The sequence below is a fragment of the Lethenteron reissneri genome, unplaced genomic scaffold (genome assembly GCF_015708825.2).
Source record: "Lethenteron reissneri isolate LAM-NWPU_2019-01 unplaced genomic scaffold, ASM1570882v1 scaffold_146, whole genome shotgun sequence".
Classification (NCBI taxonomy): Eukaryota; Metazoa; Chordata; class Hyperoartia; order Petromyzontiformes; family Petromyzontidae; genus Lethenteron; species Lethenteron reissneri.
In genome coordinates this window covers 54,672-77,031 of record NW_026891179.1, presented here as the reverse complement: position 1 = coordinate 77,031, position 22,360 = coordinate 54,672, and the positions used below count along the sequence as shown (strand labels likewise).

General features: G+C 46.0%; 1 protein-coding gene across 2 annotated transcripts in view; it reads right to left on the bottom strand.

Annotated features, from left to right (window-relative positions):
* Positions 1–18,319, bottom strand: part of LOC133362385 (E3 ubiquitin-protein ligase RNF135-like) — a 32,367-nt gene extending 14,048 nt beyond the window's left edge. The window contains exons 1-2 of one of the 2 annotated variants that reach the window (XM_061581328.1): positions 18,091–18,319; positions 6,270–6,730 (exon numbers count right to left, since the gene is read on the bottom strand). In XM_061581328.1, the coding sequence (XP_061437312.1) occupies positions 6,270–6,728 (459 nt within the window). In that variant the 5' untranslated portion in view covers positions 6,729–6,730; positions 18,091–18,319. Of the gene's footprint in view, positions 1–3,727; positions 4,071–6,269; positions 6,731–18,090 lie in introns of those variants that run through there. The other variant, XM_061581329.1, reaches the window with a different exon arrangement.
* Positions 18,320–22,360: the final 4,041 nt, after the last annotated feature.

Sequence of the window (22,360 nt, the reverse complement as noted above, 5' to 3'; positions counted from 1 at the left end):
AGAAGTAATGGATTGTGCAAATAATAGTTAGGCTTACATCACTCTGCTGAACAAATTGCCCTATATCAGCTCTTGACATCATTCAGTGTCGTGCTCTCTTATTTGTCAGTATTTGATTTTGCAAAGGGACACATTTATGTTTAGCCAAAGCAAGCAGAGATGCCTCGTACTTGTGTGAACAAAATAGATAACCTCTGCTATGTTTGTGGTGAAGTGACTTTTGCATCACAAAAGTGCAATATAACTTCTATGGTTAAGAAGCCTATCACCTTTATTTTGGCTGCAAAATTATAGATCAGGACAAGATGTGGGCCCCACACATATGCTGCAACACTTGTGCAGTAAATATTTGCTAGTGGTTGAACAGGAAAAGGAAATCTATGCCTTTTGCAGTGCCAATGATTTGGAGGGAGCCAACAGATGATATCAGCAATTGTTACTGCTGCATGATGCCTCCGGTTGGGAAAGGTGTGTCAAAAAAGAAAAAGTGGACTGTGCATTACCCAAACATTCTGTCAGCTATACGTCCAGTACCCCACGGAGAATGACTGCCGGTTCCTGATGCACCAGAATCATTCTCACTTGAGTCAGACGAGCAAGAGGATGAAACTTCTGGTCCTGAACCATGAAGGTCACATGACCCAAATTTTCTCCGATCCTCCTCTGAACCACACCTCATAACACAAGGTAAACTGAAAGATCTTGTCAGGGATTTGGAACTACCCAAGAGTAAGGCGGAGCTGTTGGGCTCCAGACGGCACTCGTGGAATCTCCTGGCAGGTGCTGTTAGGGTTTCTATGTCCCGTGACCGTCAAAAGGATCATGTCCCATTCTTCTTTAAAGAAAGTTGATCGTGAAGCCTGCAACAACATCGATGGTGTGATGGGAGCCCTCAACACTGTTCATGATCCAGATGAGTGGAGACTGTTCATTGATTCATCGAAGGTGAGTCTTAAAGCTGTTTTGCTGCACAATGGCAATGTTTTGCCATCAATTCCAGTTGGTCATGCAGTCCATATGAAGGAAACCTATGACAACATCAAACTACTTTTGAGGTGCATAAACTATACCAACATCAGTGGCAGCTTTGTGGCGATTTGAAGGTTGTTACTCTCTTGCTTGGTCTACAGACTGTATACACAGAGTAGTGCTGTTTTCTCTGCGAACGGGATAGTCGTGCGAGAGATTCCCATTACATCAAGATAGATTGGCCACTCTGACAGTCATTGGAGCCTGGGAGGAAAAGTGTTCAGCATCCACCACTTGTTGAATCAAGGAAGATTTTGTTACCACCCTTACACATCAAGCTGGGTCTGAGGAAGAACTTTGTCAAAGCGATGGACAAAACACAAGCAGCTTTCCAGTACCTCCGTGGAAAATGTCCAAGGATAAGTGAAGCTTAAGATAAAGAAAGGTTTCTTTGTTGGTCCTCAGATTCGTGAACTTCTTCGAGATGCATTTGACAGTGCACTGTGTGGCAATAAAAAGACGGCATGGAAAAGCCTTCCACAGTTAGTGGCAACACATTTCCTCTGAAAAAACAAGGCAGACAACTACAGGGAGTTGGTGGAAAACCTCAAGGCATGCAAAAGCCTTGGTTGTAACATGTCACTAAAAATAAAAAAAAATTCACTCTCATCTAGATTTTTTCCCAACCGAACTGCGGAGTGAGCGATGAGCATGGCGAGCCGATTTCACCAGGACATTCCAACAATGAAGAAACGCTATCAGGGCAAATGGAGACCATCATTGCTTGCAGACTATTGCTGGACAATGACAAGAGATGCTCCATTTAATGAATACAAGCCAAGAAGCGCCGAGTATACACTGAATAAGGATTCAACTACGTACTTATATGTAATAGTTTTTTGCCTTTTGATTAATAATAGATATTACTTATATAACCCTTTTGCTGATTTTTTAAGTGTTACATGAACAGAACAGATGGCATGGTATCATGTAAAGCAACTATAAACACATTAAAAAACCTAGGTTTACAATTTATGACTAAAACTCTATTTACACAATATACATAGACGTTAAATGTAAAAACTTAAATATTTTGGGAACAGAAGCCAATCAGTTGTTTTAATTGTCAAATTTGAATTCAGCACATCAAAATCCATAATAAACAGCACATTCCATCTCTGAAGCAGACGTCTAAAAATGTTTAGACCAGTGTTATCTGTGAATAAAACATAAAGTTGAGCTATATTTACCTCATCCAGTCTTTTTCACCTGTGAAGGGTGAAGAGTTGGCCCAACTGCAGAGGAGGACCCGGCACATAACCAAACTTGTTTAACCATAAAAAAAGATGAACCGAACGAATGAACAACGCCTCCGTCTAATATGTTTGCATGTGTTGTATGCGGTGACTCTGGGGTGAATGTCCCGAAGGTGCTGTAGGGTAGTGTACGGTGGACAATTCTTGGCGACGCCTCAAACTTTTTCGCTAACAGTTATCCACAGTGTGGCCCTACAGATTTCACCGTAAGGACCTCGCACACGCTCGGGACCGCATAATCGGCCCGTCTTCCGGTGGCTGCAGCTCGGCTGTCCATTGGTCAGTCAGCGAAGGGGGTGCATCCATGTGAGGAACAGTTAGTCCTTGAAACCGGCAGGCAAGGCAATCCTCTAGACCCCGCTAACGGTGATGAAGGAGGCGATCAAGGCAAGTGTGCCACGTGATGGGGGTGACATGGGGTTTGAGCCTGCTCAGATGCACAAACCACCGGCAGTAGCCAAGTTGCGCGCGTAGGTACTGGGGGCACAATATTTACACAATTTTCACCGAACCCTGCCATGGTCGGTGTAATTTAGCAGAGGTTCCCTCTGGGACCTGTGAGAAATGCAGCCAGGCCTCATCCCTGACCTTAAAGTAGACAGGTTTAGCAGCTCTTAACTTTAAGTGCTCATTGACCTTTTGCGCCACCATATCACGGGCCTCTTGCACCAATTTGACTGAGGTCGGCCAAGCAGCCTACCTAGGCGGCAGGTCAACGAGCTGACACTCAAAGGGTTGTTCAGGGTCAAGGCTGTATCTACGTGACTTTACCGAAAGAACCAGCGAGTGTGGATTCCTGCAGTCAAGAAGGCTTCAAATCAAGATTAGACAGAAAGTTGAAAATCCTGTGGACGCGTGTGGAGCCCTACCATACACGTCGAGTACTGCCGGGATGTGAGCATCCCAATTTGTTTGGTCAACCTCTACCGCCTGCGAGAGCATTGTGGTCAACGTACGGATAAGCCTCTCCACCATCCCATCTGCCTGCGAGTGATAGGGAGAGGTCCTAACCTTCTTGGTCCCCATAATGTTACATACGTCATGAAGTAGGTGCGAGGATTTTCTTTTCCCTTGATCGGTTAGGAGTCTTTCCAGTGTCCCAAAACATATCTCCATATAAAAACATCTGCCATGGACCGAGCTGTTTGGTCAGCCAACGGTTACGTCATGGGCCAGCGAATATAATATTCCTCCCCCACCAATAGGAACTTGTTCCATTGAGCGGGTTCCCAGTTAAACTTATTAGCGGTCTGTGCATGCTATGGCTTAGCCAGTGTAGCAAAATGCTGCATGGATCTCCTATAGTAGGAGTCAAATCCGACGAACATGGGCCAATTTCTGACGTAAGCAGTGGACGACATGCTTACCACGGGGGCTCCTTTTGTGTTGGTTAAAAATCAAGAGAACTGGCAACAGATAGCTAAAAGACTGGACCGCCTTACCTCCGCAATTGATTGACTGCTGACGGCGATCATTGAAGAGAGAGAGGAAGAACCGATGCTGCACGGCCTGAACAGCCGCCGCCTCCACCCTCCATGTGGCGAGCTGAAGCTCCACTTCCCCTTGAAGCGCAGTGCACAGTAACGCCCGAGCCAGAGCCGCCGCTGCCATTGGCCATGTGGCCAATGAAGGTTGGGTCCCATGAAGGGGTTTACGGTGACCGGAAGCGACTGGGCGGTGTTTGTCAAGAGATTCGAAGCCACCGTCAAAGTCAGCAGATGGAGCGAGGAGGGCCTTCGAGCGCTGCCCACAGTGCTCAACGGTGGATCGCTGATGGCCTTCTACATGATTCCAGAGAATCAACATGAATCAATGTGGTTCTCAAAGTGCCTCCATGCACACGCAGAAGCAAGACCGCTATTTGAGATGGTGGCACAAGTGTCAAAGGAAACGGAGAGTAGAGGAGCCAGAGGACCAGCAGAGCCGGATATGGGAGGGGGTGGTCAGGGGAGGGGCCTAAGGGAAGGGGGGTCAGGGGAGGGGCCTAAGGATATGGGGGTTGTCAAGGGGAGGGGCCTAAGGATATGGGGGTGGTCACGGGAGGGGCCTAAGGGAGGGGGGTCAGCGGAGGGGCCTGAGGGAGGGAGGGTCAGGGGAGGGGCCTAATGGAGGGGGGTAAGGGGAGGGGCCTAATCAAGGGGGAGGGGCCGATAGTTAAGGGGGCTGGCTAACTGGCTGGCTGCCTGGCTACCTCAAGTCAAGTTATCTTTTACTGGTAAAAACGAAGTGGACCAGACACCAATAGATTATATCGTCCGTCAGTTTGTCTGTTTGTCTGTTTGTCCGTCCGTCTGTCCGTGTAGCAACATCGCCCCCTACTGCAAACACTTGGCATGACCCTACAAAAACCTTTAGACTCAGTGACGCTATCCTGGCTAAACAAGTGTAACATTCCCTTATAATTCCCTCGGATAGCTTTTAATTAAAACATTTAAATTAATGAGGCTTTCCTGGCTAAATACGTGTAACATTCCCTTATAATTCCCTGAGATAGCTTTTAATAAAACTTTGAAATTAAATAAAAAACTCACAGCGCCCTAATAATTCCCTGAGATAGCTTTTAATTAAAACTTTGAAATTAAATTAAAAAAACTCACAGCACCCTAAAGCCTACAGCTAGGCCTAAAGCCTAGAACTAGGCCTGAAACTCTCCCTTCGTATTGTACCCCCGCGTGTGTGAAACGGAGTTGATGTTTAACAATGTTACATTTCGTCATGTTTTTAAATAGAAACATTTAAATTTAAAGCTTTTACATTAATAATTAAAACATTTCAATTAAAAATTAACTCACGGCGGCGTAAAGCCTACAGCTAGGCCTAAAGCCTAGAACTAGGCCTCAATCTCTCCCTTAGTATCGTCCGATTAGGTGTAGCAACATCGCCCCCTACTGCAAACACTTGGCAGGACCCTACAAAAACCTTTCGACTCAGTGGGGCTTTCCTGGCTAAACAAGTGTAATAATACATTATGTTTATATTCTTTGGTTATTCGTTCCTACCAGCCCACCCCGCAGGGTCCTGTTATACAGGTAGGAACAACAGATTCCACACTGCCCACCAGGGATTATTTGTCTGTCTGTCGTGCATATTTGTCTGTCGTGCACGAATGCGCTGTCCAACCAAGTTCCTACCTGCCCACTCCGAAGGAACGTGTTTGCAGCCTGACATGGAGACAGGAAAGGCTGCCAGAGTACATACCCTAGAAGGAAAGTCGATGACGATTCCGTTGCTAGCACAGGTGTTGGTCCCCTTGCGATATCGAGTGCCATTAATTACCTCACACGCAGACGCACCAATTATAGTGTCACTATTGGGACCAACAATCAGTTGGCATTCATTAGCGGCGGCGGACACCATTGTAAGATGAAACCAACAATTGTCTATGCAAGTTTTGAACACATCATTGCGGGCGATTGGACTGCGAGAAGGGGCGGTCATCGCCCAGATTTCCCCAGCAAGTGAAATACAGGAGGATGCAGTAGTTGTGGGGATACAGTGAAGGATGGGGTAGGGTCCCGCCTGGGTGAAGGATATCGTTAAGTGGAACCCTGAGTTGAGTCAAGGTCAAAGACTGTCTTAAAAGTCTCCTTCACTTAACGATATTTTCAGTAAGGGCCCATATGATTTAGGGTGCACTGACTTTTTGAAACACCACAAACCACGTAACAACCCTTACTAGTTGGCTGTGTGCAGTGGTGGTGGGTTTTAACGACACATTTAAATATATTTATGCGATCTAACTCAAAAAACCTCTATTATGGATGAAATTGGTCGCGAAAGCCGACGTGTTCAACGTGATCATCTTTCACTGCACAAATTAGTAATGTGCCGAATAAAAATATATAAAGACTATTGTACACGTGAACTACTACTATTGTAGTTCACGTGTTTACTGAAGCGCCTCCCAGCATAACAGCAGGAAAAGGGGGGCGAGGATTGGTTGAAGTGAGAGAGTGCGACGTGGATCGGATGCCCCGCGCTCACCGACTTATCCTCCTGCTCTTCCTGCACCGGGACGATGTCGTGCCTCCTGTGGCAGCTCGTGCAGCCCGGGCAGATCAGCTGTGCGTCCGTCCTGCAGTAGAGTTCCAGGCCCTGCCCGTGAGGCTCGCATCTCCTCCCTCCGCGTGGACTGTTGATCCCAGCGCGTGGGCTGTTGATCCCTCCACGTGGGCTGTTGGTCCCCGCGCGTGGGCTTATGGGAATTTCCGTGAGCATTTCCATCATGTTGGCTATGAACACGTTCTTGCTCAGCTCTGGTTTGCGGTAATAAACCCGACGGCACTCGGGGCAGGAGAACCCAGTCTCCTCTGTCTGCACCGCCCAGTGGCTCTCAATGCACGACTTGCAGAAGCTGTGGCCACAGCTCAAACTCAGAGGGACCTTGAACAACTCCAGGCAGATGGAGCATGAGAAGTCTCCTTCCGGAGCCTGGGAATCCATCGCTGTGGAGCGAAGAGTGTGCGGTCACACGGTCAGAGGGCGACTTGAGAGAGTCGAGGAGGAGGCGTCGCATTAATGAGGAGCCTCGCCCTCGTCTAAGTGTGAGGTCGCTATGGAAACCACCCCTCTGTGTGCTGAGTGATTATGCAGTGGGCGTCGAGCCATGCTGTCACCCACAAAGACCAAGATCCCCCGTATAGCCTGTAACAGACTTAGGGCAAGTGCTGTTAGCGAGCACATATGAAGACTGGCCAAGTACACGAGGTGGGTGGCCAGCACCACGCTCGACCGCAATTGTCTCCCTAGTGGCACTGTTTTTCACATCGTCCCAGGTAGTCGTTTGAGGCCGAGTCGACCTAGGGGAGACCCAGGACCGATTCAGATAATTGTCGCTGACAAACACTCACGCCTCGCCCTTAGCCTGCCTCGCCCTGAGCCTGGAGCGTGGCAAGAGATCAATGTTCGCTCACCGCCCCCGCCACCTCTGTGGGAATGTGGCTCTGGGCGATGCGCAATGCGGGCGGGGTGGCGCAGGTTTTGTGCGAACCAGTGACCAACGGTTGAAGCACTGCGAATCTCAGGCTTTGCTTTTGCATGGAAACCTTTATCGTGTAGAGAGGTAAGCGTTGCACTGTTAAACACGACTCAATGTAAAATAATAAGGGAAGATATGAGTGATGCCACGGTGTCTGAACACACACCACCACTACAGCCGTACACCACCAGAACATCACACACCTAAGCCATAGTTACAGAGGCCCATACACTTACACAGAGACCCATAGATATTTTTTATGAGAGACTCAGAGACTTACATAGAGACCCATAGGGTTACATAGAGTCACAAGAACAAGAAGGCTTTCGCGACCAATATTATTCATATTAAAGGTATTTCGGTTCGATCGCGTACATCATTCGGCTGCTATAAATATATATTATTCGGCTGCTATGAATTTCCATGTGATAAGCTACTTTTCGACTCGTGTGATGTAAGAGAATAAAATTTAGATGGAAGCATATTATATAATTTTTACGACGTAGAATTGTAATGTATTACTTAGTGTTTATAACTAAGCTTATTTTTCGATTTAAAGCTTTCGTGACTGCAGGGATTCATCTTCTTGGTTCTTTCGGTAAAGTCACGTAGAAGGGAAGTAATAAAATAATAAAAATAAAACATAATAAAACAATTCTCACGACGTTTCGGCCACAACGCAAGCAGCCGTCCTCTTGAGGACGGCTGCTTGCGTTGAGGACGGCTGCTTGCGTTGTGGCCGAAACGTCGTGAGAATTGTTTTATTATGTTTTATTTTTATTATTTTATTACTTCCCTTCTACGTGACTTTACCGAAAGAACCAAGAAGATGAACTAAGCTTATTGTAGAGTATAGTTAGTATACTGATGATACTATGTAGTTTATACTTTAGTTGTTTACGTGTTGGTTTTAGTTACTGCAGCTACATACTATTAACACTCCTTCCCTTTATTAATGCTACCCCTATCCCCTCCCTTTGATGCTGCTAATCCTGCATAATGCACGGGCATAATTAGTACTATTCACATACCTGCATTTCCCACATCCCCTCCCTTTGATGCTGCTAATCCTGCATAATGCACAGGCATATGTAGTACTAATCACATTCCTGCATTTCCCATAAATATGCTAAAGTCCTCTTGATATGCAAATTCATTTGTCAAGGCGCCCAGCTTATATATATGCTCCAAGTTCGTGTGCTGTTTCATTCAGACGCTGTCGCCTCGACAGACCTGGTTTTCACCTGAGGACGGCTGCTTGCGTTGTGGCCGAAACGTCGTGAGAATTATTTTATTATGTTTTATTTTTATTATTTTATTACTTCCCTTCTACGTGACTTTACCGAAAGAACCAAGAAGATAAGCTACTTTGTTGTGCTATCATTTGCGTCGAAGGTCACATCTGGTAAAAAATTGGTAACAAAAAACTTTTCAATACACACTTTTATTTTCACTCAAAAGTAGGAGATAAATTAATACAATTGGATGTGCTGAATAAGTGAGTGGCTTATTTTAGATAGGTTAACTGTTAAAAACAGCATCACTATAACCCTCAACGCCTATGAAATCACCCGGACTTGGAATGCGCCCGATCTGGTCGGACCTCGAAAGCTAAGCAGATCTGAGCTTAATTAGTGCCTGTGTAACAGGTTCCGGAGACACTTGTAGAGGTAACTTCTTTATTACAACACAACACTCCAACAGTCCTGGTACTCTGCTACAGCTTAGGTACACAGCCTAGCTACACAGCCTAGATACTCTACTCTGGCTACGCTCCGGAACTCGCCCTCACAAGGTCGTAGCGTCGGGAGTTCCAGAGTCCCAGCGCTGGCTCTCACAGCATCCCAGGGTCTTCAGATGGCTGGTCGTGGGTCTTGGGTCTTGAGTTACAACTGGGCCGATCGTCCAGGGAGCTCCGGTTATATGCCCAGTCCCCAACGAGGGGTGGGGCCGTGTGCGCCACCAGACATCCCACAGAGCACACACAGCCCCCCCCGTTGGTGGCGCCCAGAGGCTTAAGCGTCTGGACCCACCTGGGAACCCAGAGCCTACAGCAGCCCCTCCCTTCTTATGTCACTACATTACCCCCCTCTATGTAGCCTCCAGCCGTCCCGGCTGTCAATAATTAGAAAGTTTAAATTAACGAAAGGGAGAGAGAGAAGAAAAAAAAAATACGCGAGCTTCAACAGGAAAAGAAAAGAGAACAACAAAGCAACCATAAATACCATAACCAACCTGTACAACTCTACACTATATACAAGCATCAATCAACAAAAAGGTGAAGCAATGACACGTGAACAAACGACCCGCGGCCCACCTAGCCCTCCTCGGGATCCGCATAGAAAACGGGGAATTAACAACAACAAATATATAGATTCCGACGCGTTGGATGCCCAACCAACACCGGTAATCGAACCGAAATCACACAATCACCGCATGGATGGCAGGGATCCACACCACCCTGCCAGCCTCCCATCCGTCAGGTGGAGAGAAGGCGAAGACCAACATGTCGAGCATCCCTCTACACGCACTTATCCGGACGTCTGTCTACGTCCCGGGTCGAGAAGTCGTACTTCAGGGCCGACCCATGTACTGGGCAAAGAAGTCGTACTTCAGGGCTGCTCCAGTATCTACATTTTAAAAATATATATATATAAAATTTACATGACACAAACAAAATAAATCTGCCTGCTCCTGTCCATAAATGGTGGCCGCACGCATGAACCGCATCTCCAAAAGGCATCCCGTGCTTGCGTCCCAGCAGCCCTCAATGAGGACCACCACCCACATTACATGTCAACCGTTTGCACCCCCCGCCTTTCCAACGTGGCGTCTCCATCCTAAAACCGCGCACGTCGGCCATATCGGGGGGGACTTCAACCCAGTCTCTCTCCAAGACTCGCATCGCAGCATATAGCTGTACCGACCGATCTGAGACCCAACCTCTCTCCAAGACTCGCATCGCAGCATATAGCTGTACCGACCGATCTGAGACCCAACCTCTCTCCAAGACTCGCATCGCAGCATATAGCTGTACCGACCGATCTGAGACCCAACCTCTCTCCAAGACTCGCATCGCAGCATATAGCTGTACCGACCGATCTGAGACCCAATCTCTCTCCAAGACTCGCATCGCAGCATATAGCTATACCGACCGATCTGAGACGACCCATTGTTCACTCCCTGCACAACATGCACCCTAACAACTGAGGGATACAGTCCCAACGTAACGGGACAACTACACCTGAACACCACGAATCTCCAGCCCACTGTTTCAACGCGCCTCGGAGTGTTTCAATCTCCGGGCCGTCAGGGTGAGCCTACTGCTCCAGACGTACCACGGAGGGTCTCAACCTCCGGGCCGTCAGGTCAAGCCGTCAGCTATTCCATGACGGGACCACACTCTCCGAGCCATGTGAGCGCACAGCCCACTAGGCTAGACATGCCACGGAGTGTTTCAATCTCCGGGCTGTCAGGTCAAGCCGTCAGCTATAGCATGACGGGACCACAACTCTCGTGTTAGACACGCAACACCCGCTGGGACATCCTGGTCAGGATCTGCACCCCAAGATATTTGAGAGCCAGCATGACAATTCCAATCCTTGGCAGCATGTCACCATCTCAAGATAAATGCCCCATACAGTATATACATCGTTAACAATGACAGCACAAGCTATACATTAACAATCACGAACAAAGCTCAATATAAACCATACATTGTTAACAATCACAAGCAAAGTTTCGCACACACATTGACAACACTCACGAGCGAAGCTCCACACAGTTTACCCAACAACAGTCACGACTCCCCGACGACAACGAAGAAAATATCAACAAAAAAATCATTAATCCGGAGCGCGTAAATGTACGAAATGTCAGGGGCCTGGTCTCCCGACCTCCAACCTTTGGCCAGAGCAGCAAAGGCGGCGAGCTGCGTGTCGGTCCATGTGCCGGCCCCGGCGCCGGTTACAGTAAGAATGGCGCCCTCACTGTCCGGTCGCAGCGCTGATGACGCGCTGTGCTAGGTTGCCAACAGCTGTCACCCGGCGGTGAGGGACGCAGCGCTGATGACGCGGCGTCGTCGGGTTGGCACACGCTGGGCCCGGAAGTGACGTCGCTCCCAGCGGTCACTGCTCCTCTGGTGGAAGTGACGACACACCCGGAAGTGTCCCTCACATCCGTGGGAGGAATGGCGGCGCGTTGGGCTCGGGCGAGCGCCGCGCCTCCTCTCTCCCTCCCGCCATCGGCCGCGAGCACCGCAGCTCGCCCAGGAGGGAGGCGGTGGCGCAGAGCAGCTCTGCGAGGCGAAGCAGCGCCTCCTCCATCTCTGCTCCCGACGCTGGAGAGGGGACGGTCGGCGGAGCAGACAGCTGCTCAGCCGGCGGTGCGGCGTTGTTGTCGGCCGGCGGTGCAGCGTCGCTGTCGGCCGGCGTTGGCCGCCCCATCGCTGCCTGCTCCTCTTCATCGCCGTCAGGACTGAAGGTACGTGGTTCACCTCTTGTCTCCATTGCCACTTCTGACGCCAAATGTAACAGGTTCCGGAGACACTTGTAGAGGTAACTTCTTTATTACAACACAACACTCCAACAGTCCTGGTACTCTGCTACAGCTTAGGTACACAGCCTAGCTACACAGCCTAGATACTCTACTCTGGCTACGCTCCGGAACTCGCCCTCACAAGGTCGTAGCGTCGGGAGTTCCAGAGTCCCAGCGCTGGCTCTCACAGCATCCCAGGGTCTTCAGATGGCTGGTCGTGGGTCTTGGGTCTTGAGTTACAACTGGGCCGATCGTCCAGGGAGCTCCGGTTATATGCCCAGTCCCCAACGAGGGGTGGGGCCGTGTGCGCCACCAGACATCCCACAGAGCACACACAGCCCCCCCCGTTGGTGGCGCCCAGAGGCTTAAGCGTCTGGACCCACCTGGGAACCCAGAGCCTACAGCAGCCCCTCCCTTCTTATGTCACTACACCTGGATGGGTCGCCACAATGCACATACATGTAGTCTTAGTGCTTTGGGGCCACGTTGTGTTTATATCCAGTTATACTGTACGTCTATGCTGCCCGCCTTTACCAATCTGCACTGACCAGCAGCGGTGGAAGACGGTCGATTGACACAGGTAGAGTCGATTGACAAAATCTCTATGCTCCTACAGGCATTGTGCGGCGCTCATCTCCAGCAGTGGAAATTCACGTTCCCAAAAAAGGGACCATCACTAACAACCACTGATGACTTCGCACAAAGTGGTACCTATTTTATCACCCTGTAGAGATGGTAATGATGATGGCTTGCCTATGCCAACCATTGAGCCTAGAATAAATAAAAGCATGTGCATTGCTATAAAATAGTCTACGTAATGAAAGGTTGATAGCACGCAACAGGAAGCATGTCTATTACAATTAGAATGACGATCACCCTGATTGCGTAGTGAAATTACATTTGGAACAACAGGATACGTATATCTCGTTTAATTGTGATTTTTGCTATCATTAAGTACCGTACTGTATGAAAACGGTAAGACACATAGACTGAAATGCTATAACAATGCACGCATGTGCACAACACAACTTATCGTGATACTGTATTCAACGTGCACACATTTAGCAGTTTAATTTAAAGCATTTATATCAACAATTATTATTATAACATTTTACCAATCAAAATAGGGATAACATTAAATCTTAATTTAAAGCTTTCGTGACTGCAGGAATTAATATTCTTTGGGTCTTTCGGTAAAGCCACGTAGATAGAAAAAATAATACAAAATAATAACAATATCACGACGTTTCGATCGCAACACAAACAATCGTCTTTAGGTGAAAAAAGAGGGGGAAACCTGCCGAGGTAAGGCTATTTATAAAGGTTTAGAGATGGGCAGGGCAGCAAATGTTAATGTAGGAGAGGTACTACGGAGCTGTGGGGGGTGGCCATTGTATTGTGAGAGATTAGCATGTATTTTGAGAGATTAGCATGCGCAGTGGCCACATGGAGGTGGAAAATAATGGCAAGCCGTCATTTGCTAACACAGCTAACGGTGGCTGTGGTAGTGAATGTAACTCAGAGAGTCGAAAATAACTTACAATCACACTTAACATTGACAGAAACAAAGTCGGCATCTAATTGGGACCATGCAGATAACATGACAGCCTCTTTAGCCGCCTCAATGTCAGCTAAATGCAAAGATAACTTGATTTACAAGTTCAACCTCCTCTCCAAGAAGAAGCCAGATCCAGACAATAAAAAGTTCGATGGTGACAAGATTTCGATTTAAAGCTTTCGTCCTCAGGTGAAGACCAGGTCTGTCGGGGAGACAGCGTCTGAATGAGGAGACGCTGTCTCCCCGACAGACCTGGTCTTCACCTGAGGACGGCTGCTTGCGTTGTGGCCGAAACGTCGTGAGAATTATTTTATTATGTTTTATTTTTATTATTGTATTACTTCCCTTCTACGTGACTTTACCGAAAGAACCAAGAAGGTGACAAGATTGTTATCAATCAGAGAATACGCCCAATTTCTGACAGCCTAAAATAGAGTAGAGCTAAAGGGTTGAATTTTGCAGTCACCCATAAACACATCCGAGTTGATGATATCATTGCCCAGGTCGACGTAGCCCTTAAGGGTTTTGGGACACATTCCTACAGACATAACAAGATCGGAAATCGCTGTAATCCTCAAAAATGCTAAGACACCTATTAGCAACATCAGTAAGGATGAGTGCTTTGAACTCTCTCAACTAAAAAAGAGAGATGGCATAGTCATCCTCTCAGCCGACAATGGCAATTCCACTGTCATCTTGGACAAAACCACATACAATAACAAAATTCAGGACCTACTTAATGATGGCAGCTATACCAAAATCAATAGAGATCTTACCAACTGCCTGGTTATGAAAGCCAACAACATCATCACTGATTCGACATCTTTAATCGAACCAACCAAATGGCTTGCCGTAAAACCCTCTGCTCCTAGACCACCTAGATTTATGGCTTACCAAAAATCCATAAAGAAGGCACACCACTCCGCCCTATCGTCGCCACCATTGGCTCACCCACCTACAAACTGGCCCGATTTCTGTCTGAGACCTTGCAACCATTTACTGGTAAGACCACCTCAGCTGTACTTAACTCAGCTCACTTGATATCTTCCATTAAGGACATCTCACTATCTCCAGATGATTTGTTTGTCAGTTTCGATGTGGTATCTTTGTTTACTAAAGTGCCTGTGCCTGACACAATTGCAATAATTGAAGATATGTCTAACCAGGGCTGATGTACCAGCCCTGGTTAGACACTGCTTCACCAACACTTACTTCACCTGGAATGGAACATTCTACAAACAAGTTGAAGGTACCCCTATGGGTTCTCCCTTTTCTCCAGTTGTAGCCAATGTTTGCATGGAGAAATTTGAAATAGATACTATCCAGGCATCCGCCCTACGTCCTTCCTTGTGGAAGACATACGTTGATGATACGTTCGTCATCTGGCCACATGGCCTACCAGCTCTGGACCAATTCTTCAACCACATCAATTCATACACCCAGCTATCAAATTCACCATGGAGGTGGAAAAGGATGGCAAGTTACATTTCTTGGATTTTTAATCGAAAAGAGACCTGATGGCTCAATGGGACACTGTCTACAGGAAAGCCACCCATACGGATGCTTACCTAAAACCTGCCTCCCACCACCATCCATCCCAGAAGAATTCCCTCATCAAAACTCTATACCACAGAGCTCATTGTATTTCCAACCATCACCACCTAGCCAATAGCAATGTCTGAAGGTGCAGCAGTACGACAACCAGAAGCATCAGTCAGCAAGTGCTTCTCATGTTCCATTTTTATGATTTTACCCGCGTGAATTTTGCATTATGCACGTGTAGCACTTCCGAACTGTAGAGCTTATGTCCAGTTGGGTGGCTGCACATCATGGGCACACAATAATCTTGGAGACTTCTTGCAGGTCGGTTTATTTTAATCTGGGACTCCAGCTCAAACCCTCAGCTCCTGCACACAAGAAGTAACACTTATAGTCCAGCCCGTTGCTCACTACCTCACTGCTGTGATCCATAATGTGTTTTTTTGGGTTAGATCGCGTAAATATTATGGATGATATTGGTCGCGAACACCTATGTGTTAAATCACTGCTGTGAATCTGATATTGTTTATTTTTCTATCTACCCACGATTGAATATAAATAACAATATAATTACTGACATTCAGCAGTATTAACGCATTTAAAAATTGAAACACCAAAACAATAACTTAGAATCAAAACCACTTAGCGAATTCAATTAACTTTTAAACATTAACTACAGTACTGTATTAATTAATTTATGGAGCAGCTGACATTCTAGCAAGTCCCTTAAGGCTCTTTTTATCTGTACTCTCATGGACTCATTAATTATATAGATGAATACAGCAGTCACTTTTAATAAAAGAAGCATTTAACAAAAAATGTCTGGTCTGGTATAATTCATCTTAATTGTATATTATACTATAATTATATTATATTCTTGGTTCTTTCGATAAAGTCACATAGAAGGGAAATAATATAATATATAGTTTTATATTTATATTATTTTATTATTTCCCTTCTACGTGACTTTACTGAAAGAACCAAGAATATGAATCCCTGCAGTCACGAAAGCTTTAAATCTAAATTTATAATTATATTATTGTTAACCAATTATTATGTTTATACCCGTTTGTCTCAGCGCAATGAATTAATTCGACATAAACGTTAATTACAGAATATTTCCCTATCATATTTGCTTACAATCATATGCAAATTTGTGTAATGATGACGACACACGTTGCTACTCGGAGCCTTTTATTGGACACAGCACCAATACTAGGCCCGGGCTTCGTTCATCATGTTTTCGCTCATAATCTCCCACGAACGTCCCCTCTCCCCTTCTATCCCTCTCCCCTTCTATTCCTCTCGAGCCCTCTCTCTCTCGAACTTTCTGTCAAAGTCTTTCTACCAGCCAATCCCCGTCCTTCTCCCTTTACGGTTCTCAACCGTCACCTCCAGGTTCGACTTCTGATTCCCGCATTTTTCCCGTTTGAATCTCTCCTCCAATCCCCTCAAACCTCCGCCTCCCAACCCATCATCCTGGAGGCCTCTTTAGGCCAATAGGAGGCCTTGATCTTTCTTCTTGGAAGTCCGTTTGGCTGCACATTTGCTTGGGGTGCTTCTTAATTTAAGTCATTACACTTGCAAACACGTTTTTAAAATCATGTAAATTACGTAACTATGTTATTCTGAATGCTTCATTATACATACGACGTCTTTAATATGCTCTTTGGTTGTTTCGGTAAAGTCACATAGAAATAAATGTCATTTAATAATAGAATCCGACGTTCCGATTGCAACACAAGCAATCGTCATCAGGTAGAGAACAAACCTAGTGAACTTAGAAATACAATGCAATCCAACACAGAGAGTCGGCTAACACAACGGTCAGCACCTTACCTGGTTGATTACGTTCTTACAAATGTAATGCGAGCATAACTGGGGTTGCTGCTGGGCTCTGGCCCAATCACACGGCCCGGGGTATGGGGGGCGTGTGGGAGGGGCCGCCGTTCACCTCGGCTCCAATGGGAGGCGAGGTGAATGGAGGTGGAGCCAGCAGGGCAGTATGGGAAGGCCGGATTGGACGATCCGGAAGGGGAGGAGTCAGGGTCACGTGGGATAGAGGATATAGAGGGGAGCCCGGAAGAGATCGGGGTCAGTTGATGGAGTGAAGAAGCGTGACCACGTTGGGTGGCCGCCGCGCCATCAGCCACGTGGCTGATGGTGCTTCGGTACACCGTCGGCCAGCGGTGTGCGGAGCGGGGAGGAGCGGAGCGACTAACGAGAGGAGCGTGCGGGGGCACGCGAGAGGAGCGTGCATGGCACGCGAGAGGAACGTGCGTGGCACACGAGAGGAGACGCTGGTCCCTTGTTAGGACCAGCGGGGTGTGAGGACGAGTGGAGGAGCTAACGGAGGAGCGTGCGTGGCACGCGAGAGGGAGCGTGCGCGGGGCGCGCGCGAGACGACGCTGGTCCGTGGAGGAGACCAGTGGGGTGCGGAGAAGAACCTGAATAAAAGGCAAGCGGAGACCAGCAGTGCCTGACAGAGTCTTTTATTACACAAAGATTGGTAAATTTGAGAGAGAGACAAAACACAGACATGGGGACACAGTCTATATTGTGTCTCTCTGTGTGTCTCTCTCTTCTTGTTTGTCTGTCTGTGTTTCTGTCTGTGTTTTGTCTCTCTCTCTCTCTCAAATTTAGCAATCTTTGTAAGAACGTAATCAGGTAAGGTGCTGACTGTTGTGTTAGCCGACTCTCTGTTAGATTGCATTGTATTTCTAAGTTAACGAGGTTTGTTTTCTACCTGATTACGATTGCTTGTGTTGCAATCGAAACGTCGTATTCTATTATTTAATTTATTTTCCCTCTACTTGACTTTACCGAAAGAACCAAAGAGTAATTCCTGCAGTTATGAAAGCTTCAAATCAATCATTAATATGCTTTTATAGACTTTAACAGTTTAAAATACTGTATTTATTGATGTCAATAACTATGTAAATACAGCATTTTTACCCATCATATTTATTTTTGATTCTAGTCACACAAACGAGTTTCGAGATTAACCTGAACTATGTAACTATGTTACTATGAATGTTGCCATTTGCAATGTTATTAAATATTTACCTCAATGCAAGAGTTGTGTTATATTCTTAATCACTTAACTTTATCGATATAAGTTGTATCCTTATCCCACTGCTCCCTACCTCCTAGTAGAGTATATTTAATCTACCCAGTTACTTTATTTCACTTACCTGTACAGAAGAAGTAACACTTTTAGTTCAGCCTGCTTCTCACTGCCCCTCACTGCTTCACAACAACAGTGTTGTGAATCTGATTGTTGCTTTCAGGGGCCAGAGGGCAGGGTCTAAGTGTTATCCTGCTTGGGTAAGCATTGGGCTCTGAGCAGCCGTCATTGTTCGGGATGGAGTTAAAAGCATCCTGATGAGTATTTTAATAAGGGACTTTTTCCCCTCGACTCTCACTGACATCATGTGTCACACACGCATTCGCCAAACATTAATGTTCGTGGAGCTGGTCCGACCAGTCCTCTCTCCTCCCGTCGTGAATCATTGTGAGAAGGGTGGGGGGGGGGGAGAGACACAGGTCGGCTGAATAAGCAATAACAATAAAGTTCAGAGAAGATGAGTGACTCTGCGTTGTGTTCTGTACTCCGGAGAAGTAGGCGGCTCGACAACGGCTGAACACCCAGGGGGCGGTTTGTGAAACGGAAAAACTGGTTTCAAAGGTCCTCTTCAGAAGGGCAAATTTGGTATGTGCAATAGCGATCAGAGATACCCTCCACGTCACAACACCGTAGCTGAATTCCTTGGTCCAGAAGATAGTCCACATTTCTATTGGGGTGTGCCTTGTACTTTTGGGCTCAGGGTCCAACCTCTACTCATCACTGCCAATGATCTTAAATAATCATACAACACACCTGGCTACCCGTAGCTATTAGCAGAGTACACGGTGATACACAAGCGAGTAGTCACGGATAAGCTCACACTGGCTACATCCGGTAATGATAAAAAAAACATGTTTTGACCCTTTGTGGCAATAAAACAGTAGTTGCGTGAAGATGTTCAAGCACTAAATAGATACCGTTTGAAAGGCACCAAGTTTGCATTAACCATAACCTTATTCTTGTGGCAAAACATTCAAACAAATCTACTCTGATATATGCATTGGCTTTAAAACTGATTTGTCTACAGCAGAGATACGACTTCTGCATGACCTTGTCTCTGCACCAGTGTTAGACCAGAGAATGTCAAAAGGTGAAGTACAAACATTTTAACATCAGTTCTATTGCCAGAAAGGGCAAAACCTATTCTTATTTTTTCACCATCTTGGATCGTGGCGAAAATATCCCATAATGTCCGGTAAGCATCTCACTACGTGTTTAAAAAAAATCAAGATTATTTTGGTTTTACTTAAATTGATTTTCTTTCTTTAAATAAGCTGATTACTCTAGATTTGAAGTTTTCGTGACTGCAGGGATCCATACTCTTTGGCTATTTCGGTAAAGTTACGTTAGTATTGTAAATGTGTTACTATACCCAGTGAAATATGTAGGACGTAAGAATGACAGACCTGTCAACCCATACGGTTTACCCCGTATTCTTGTACAGCAGGGGTGTCCAAACTTTTTGCAAAGAGGGACAAATTTGATAAAGTGAAGATGCCCGGGGCCAATAGTTCCTTCTGACATTTTTTTAAACCACAAAAGTTACGTGAAAATACACACTGTTATAAAAAAAATTGCATTGTCACAATTACCTTTATGTTTCAAATGACAATGTAACCAAATATAAGCCACTCAGGCAGACGTGAACAACTCTAAAAACACAATTAAGCCTTTCATTCAGTCAGATAACATTGAACAAACTGTATAGAATACCTTAAATTTCCAAGAGTTAAATATCTTTGCCTCATGAACATTTTAAACAGGAGTTAAAAGTAATGCAAAGTGGTCTGTTATCATTAAACTTTAAAACAAGTGAATTTTGCCATTGTCTTTTACAATATCTTTCAGAAAGCAATAGTTTGTGTCACATCTACAGGTACATAACATCAACAGTTATAACCAAATCTTATTCAAGAGTTTAATAAAACAAGTGCCATAAGTCCAAGTGCATTAGTGTGCTTTAGGCTTTTCACTCTAAATAGTGACAGATGTTACCGTACAAAACACTCAATTTCAGATTAATCAAGGAACAGATAACTTCCTGACACTAATGAGAAGGGTAATACTGAGATCTAGATTTCCGTAAAGAGACCAGGTCTGGCTTGAGGGCAGTGGTTGAGATACGTAAAATGTCACGCAAGTGGGAGTCACTCATCCTTGACCTCAACCGGTTCTTGTTTAAGTTCATGACTGAGAATGTTTGCTCACACAAATATGTGGAGCCGAATACGCTCAGCATTTTCTTAGCGATTGACCGCATTTCTGGAAACCTGCTTTTGTCCAGCTGCCGGTAAAAGTCAACACTGCTGGTGTTTTCCGCGGCACTCATCGTCACACTGCAGCTCAATGAGCTCCAGCTGCAGCTGTGGAGGAGCATCATCAGGGTCCACGGAGAAGGGAGAACAGAAAAGCAACGTCCTTTTCAATAACTGCAAAGTCCCGAAAGCATTTGTTAAATTCCACAGAAAGAGATGCTATAGCTGTTGCATAACTCTTCATTTGCGCACCGATGTTGTCCTGTGGGAAACTGTCAATGACCTCTTTCAAAGCTGGGAAGTGCGTAGTGCAGGGCTCTGTTTGGGACAAGTGTCTTTGGAAAAGTTGCAGTTTGGTTCCAAAGGCCTTGATGTGAGCTCACCATTGCATCTTTTCATTGAAGATTCATATTCAGCGCATTCTGATGCTTCGTTATGTCAACCAAAAAAGCCAGATTTGCCAGCCATACGGGATCGGACAGTTCTTCAATTGGTTGTCCCTTCTCACCCAAAAAATGTCCAATTTCCTCTTTGAGAGAGAAAAATCGCTGCAGTGCGGACCCCCGACTTAGCCACCTCACATCGTTGTGATATATTACGTCACCGTATTCAGCCTGGATGTCACGCAAGAACTGCTGAAACTGTCGGTGGTATAGAGCTTTAGAGCGAATAGAATTGATTGCCTTTGCCACTGGTTTCATAACATCGTCAAATTTGAGATGTTTGGCGCAGAGAGCCTGCTGGTGAATGATACAGTGAAGTTTAATAGCGTTGCCTGCTTCTTCGCTGACTTTATTGCAGATCAGTGTGGACAATCCACTTCGCTCACCAGCCATGGCAGGCGCACCATCGGTAATGATCCCAGAAACTTTACTCCATGGTAGTTTTATGTCATCAACAGCTTCACAAACAGAAACGAATAAATCTGTTCCTCTGGTTTGCCCTTTAAGGCTTTTGAGGTCAAGCAGCTCCTCTGTCACGTTCATGTTGTCATCAACTCCTCTTAAAAAAACAAGTAGTTGTGCAGTGTCAGATGCATCGGTGCTTTCATCGCAGGCTGATGAGAAATAATCAAAAGCCACTCCCCTGTCCCCCAGTTGTCTCTGAATATCTGACGATATGTCCTCAACTCTCCGTGCCACAGTGTTGCGTGCCAGGCAAACATTCATAAATTCTTGCTTCTTCTCGAGGCAAATGTTCTCCACCATTTTCATGACACAGTCTTTGATAAACGCACCTTCAGTAAAAGGTTTGCCATGTTTAGCTTTTGTCTCACAGGCCCGCGTGAAGAATCACTGTTGCGATGCCAAAGCAGCTTGAAGTTGCTTCACTTTTTCAGCACGGTCACTCCCTGTTAGCTTGTATGTTGTAGCATGTTTAGTCTCGTAGGGTCTCTTTACGTTGAAATCCTTAAACAAGGCAACCGTCTCTTTACAAATTAGACAAACACAATTGCCTCGATTTTCAGTGAAGAAGTATTGTAATTCCCACCACTCCTGAAAGCGGCGGTCCTAACTGTCAACTTTTCTCTTTTTTTTGCAGTCGCCATGGAAGAAATTATTCGAGAAGGGTTCGCGGCACGGATGTAGAGCCAGATAGCATTCGAATGGTGCTGCCACCGTGTGGCAGAAGCCGGAATTACATCTTTAAAGTTTTATGATTTATTTATTCTGACAGAGCCAGCGAGCCATAAATAACACATTATGAGACCGAAGCTGCGGGCCGTATGAAATCTGATCGCGGGCCGTCATTGGCCCGCGGGCCGGACTTTGGACATGCCTGTTGTACAGGGAAATCGAGTTTTCAAGTCAATACGGCATACAGCCGTTTCAATACGGGCACAAAAAAATCGTATTTGGTTGTGTTTCTCCCTTGTGATGAGACTTTGAAGGATGAACGTTGAGATTTACAAGGTCACGGGGTGACCAATACGGTCTGAATTGGTCTGAAATAAGGTTGGGCACTGATAGGGAGATGACATGGCAATGAGGTTTGATAGCGTGCTCTCCCTAACCCCAACCATTATCCATTATTTAGTCTGGGAACATTTTACCTTTAAATTTACGCAATTTTGAGTCGTCG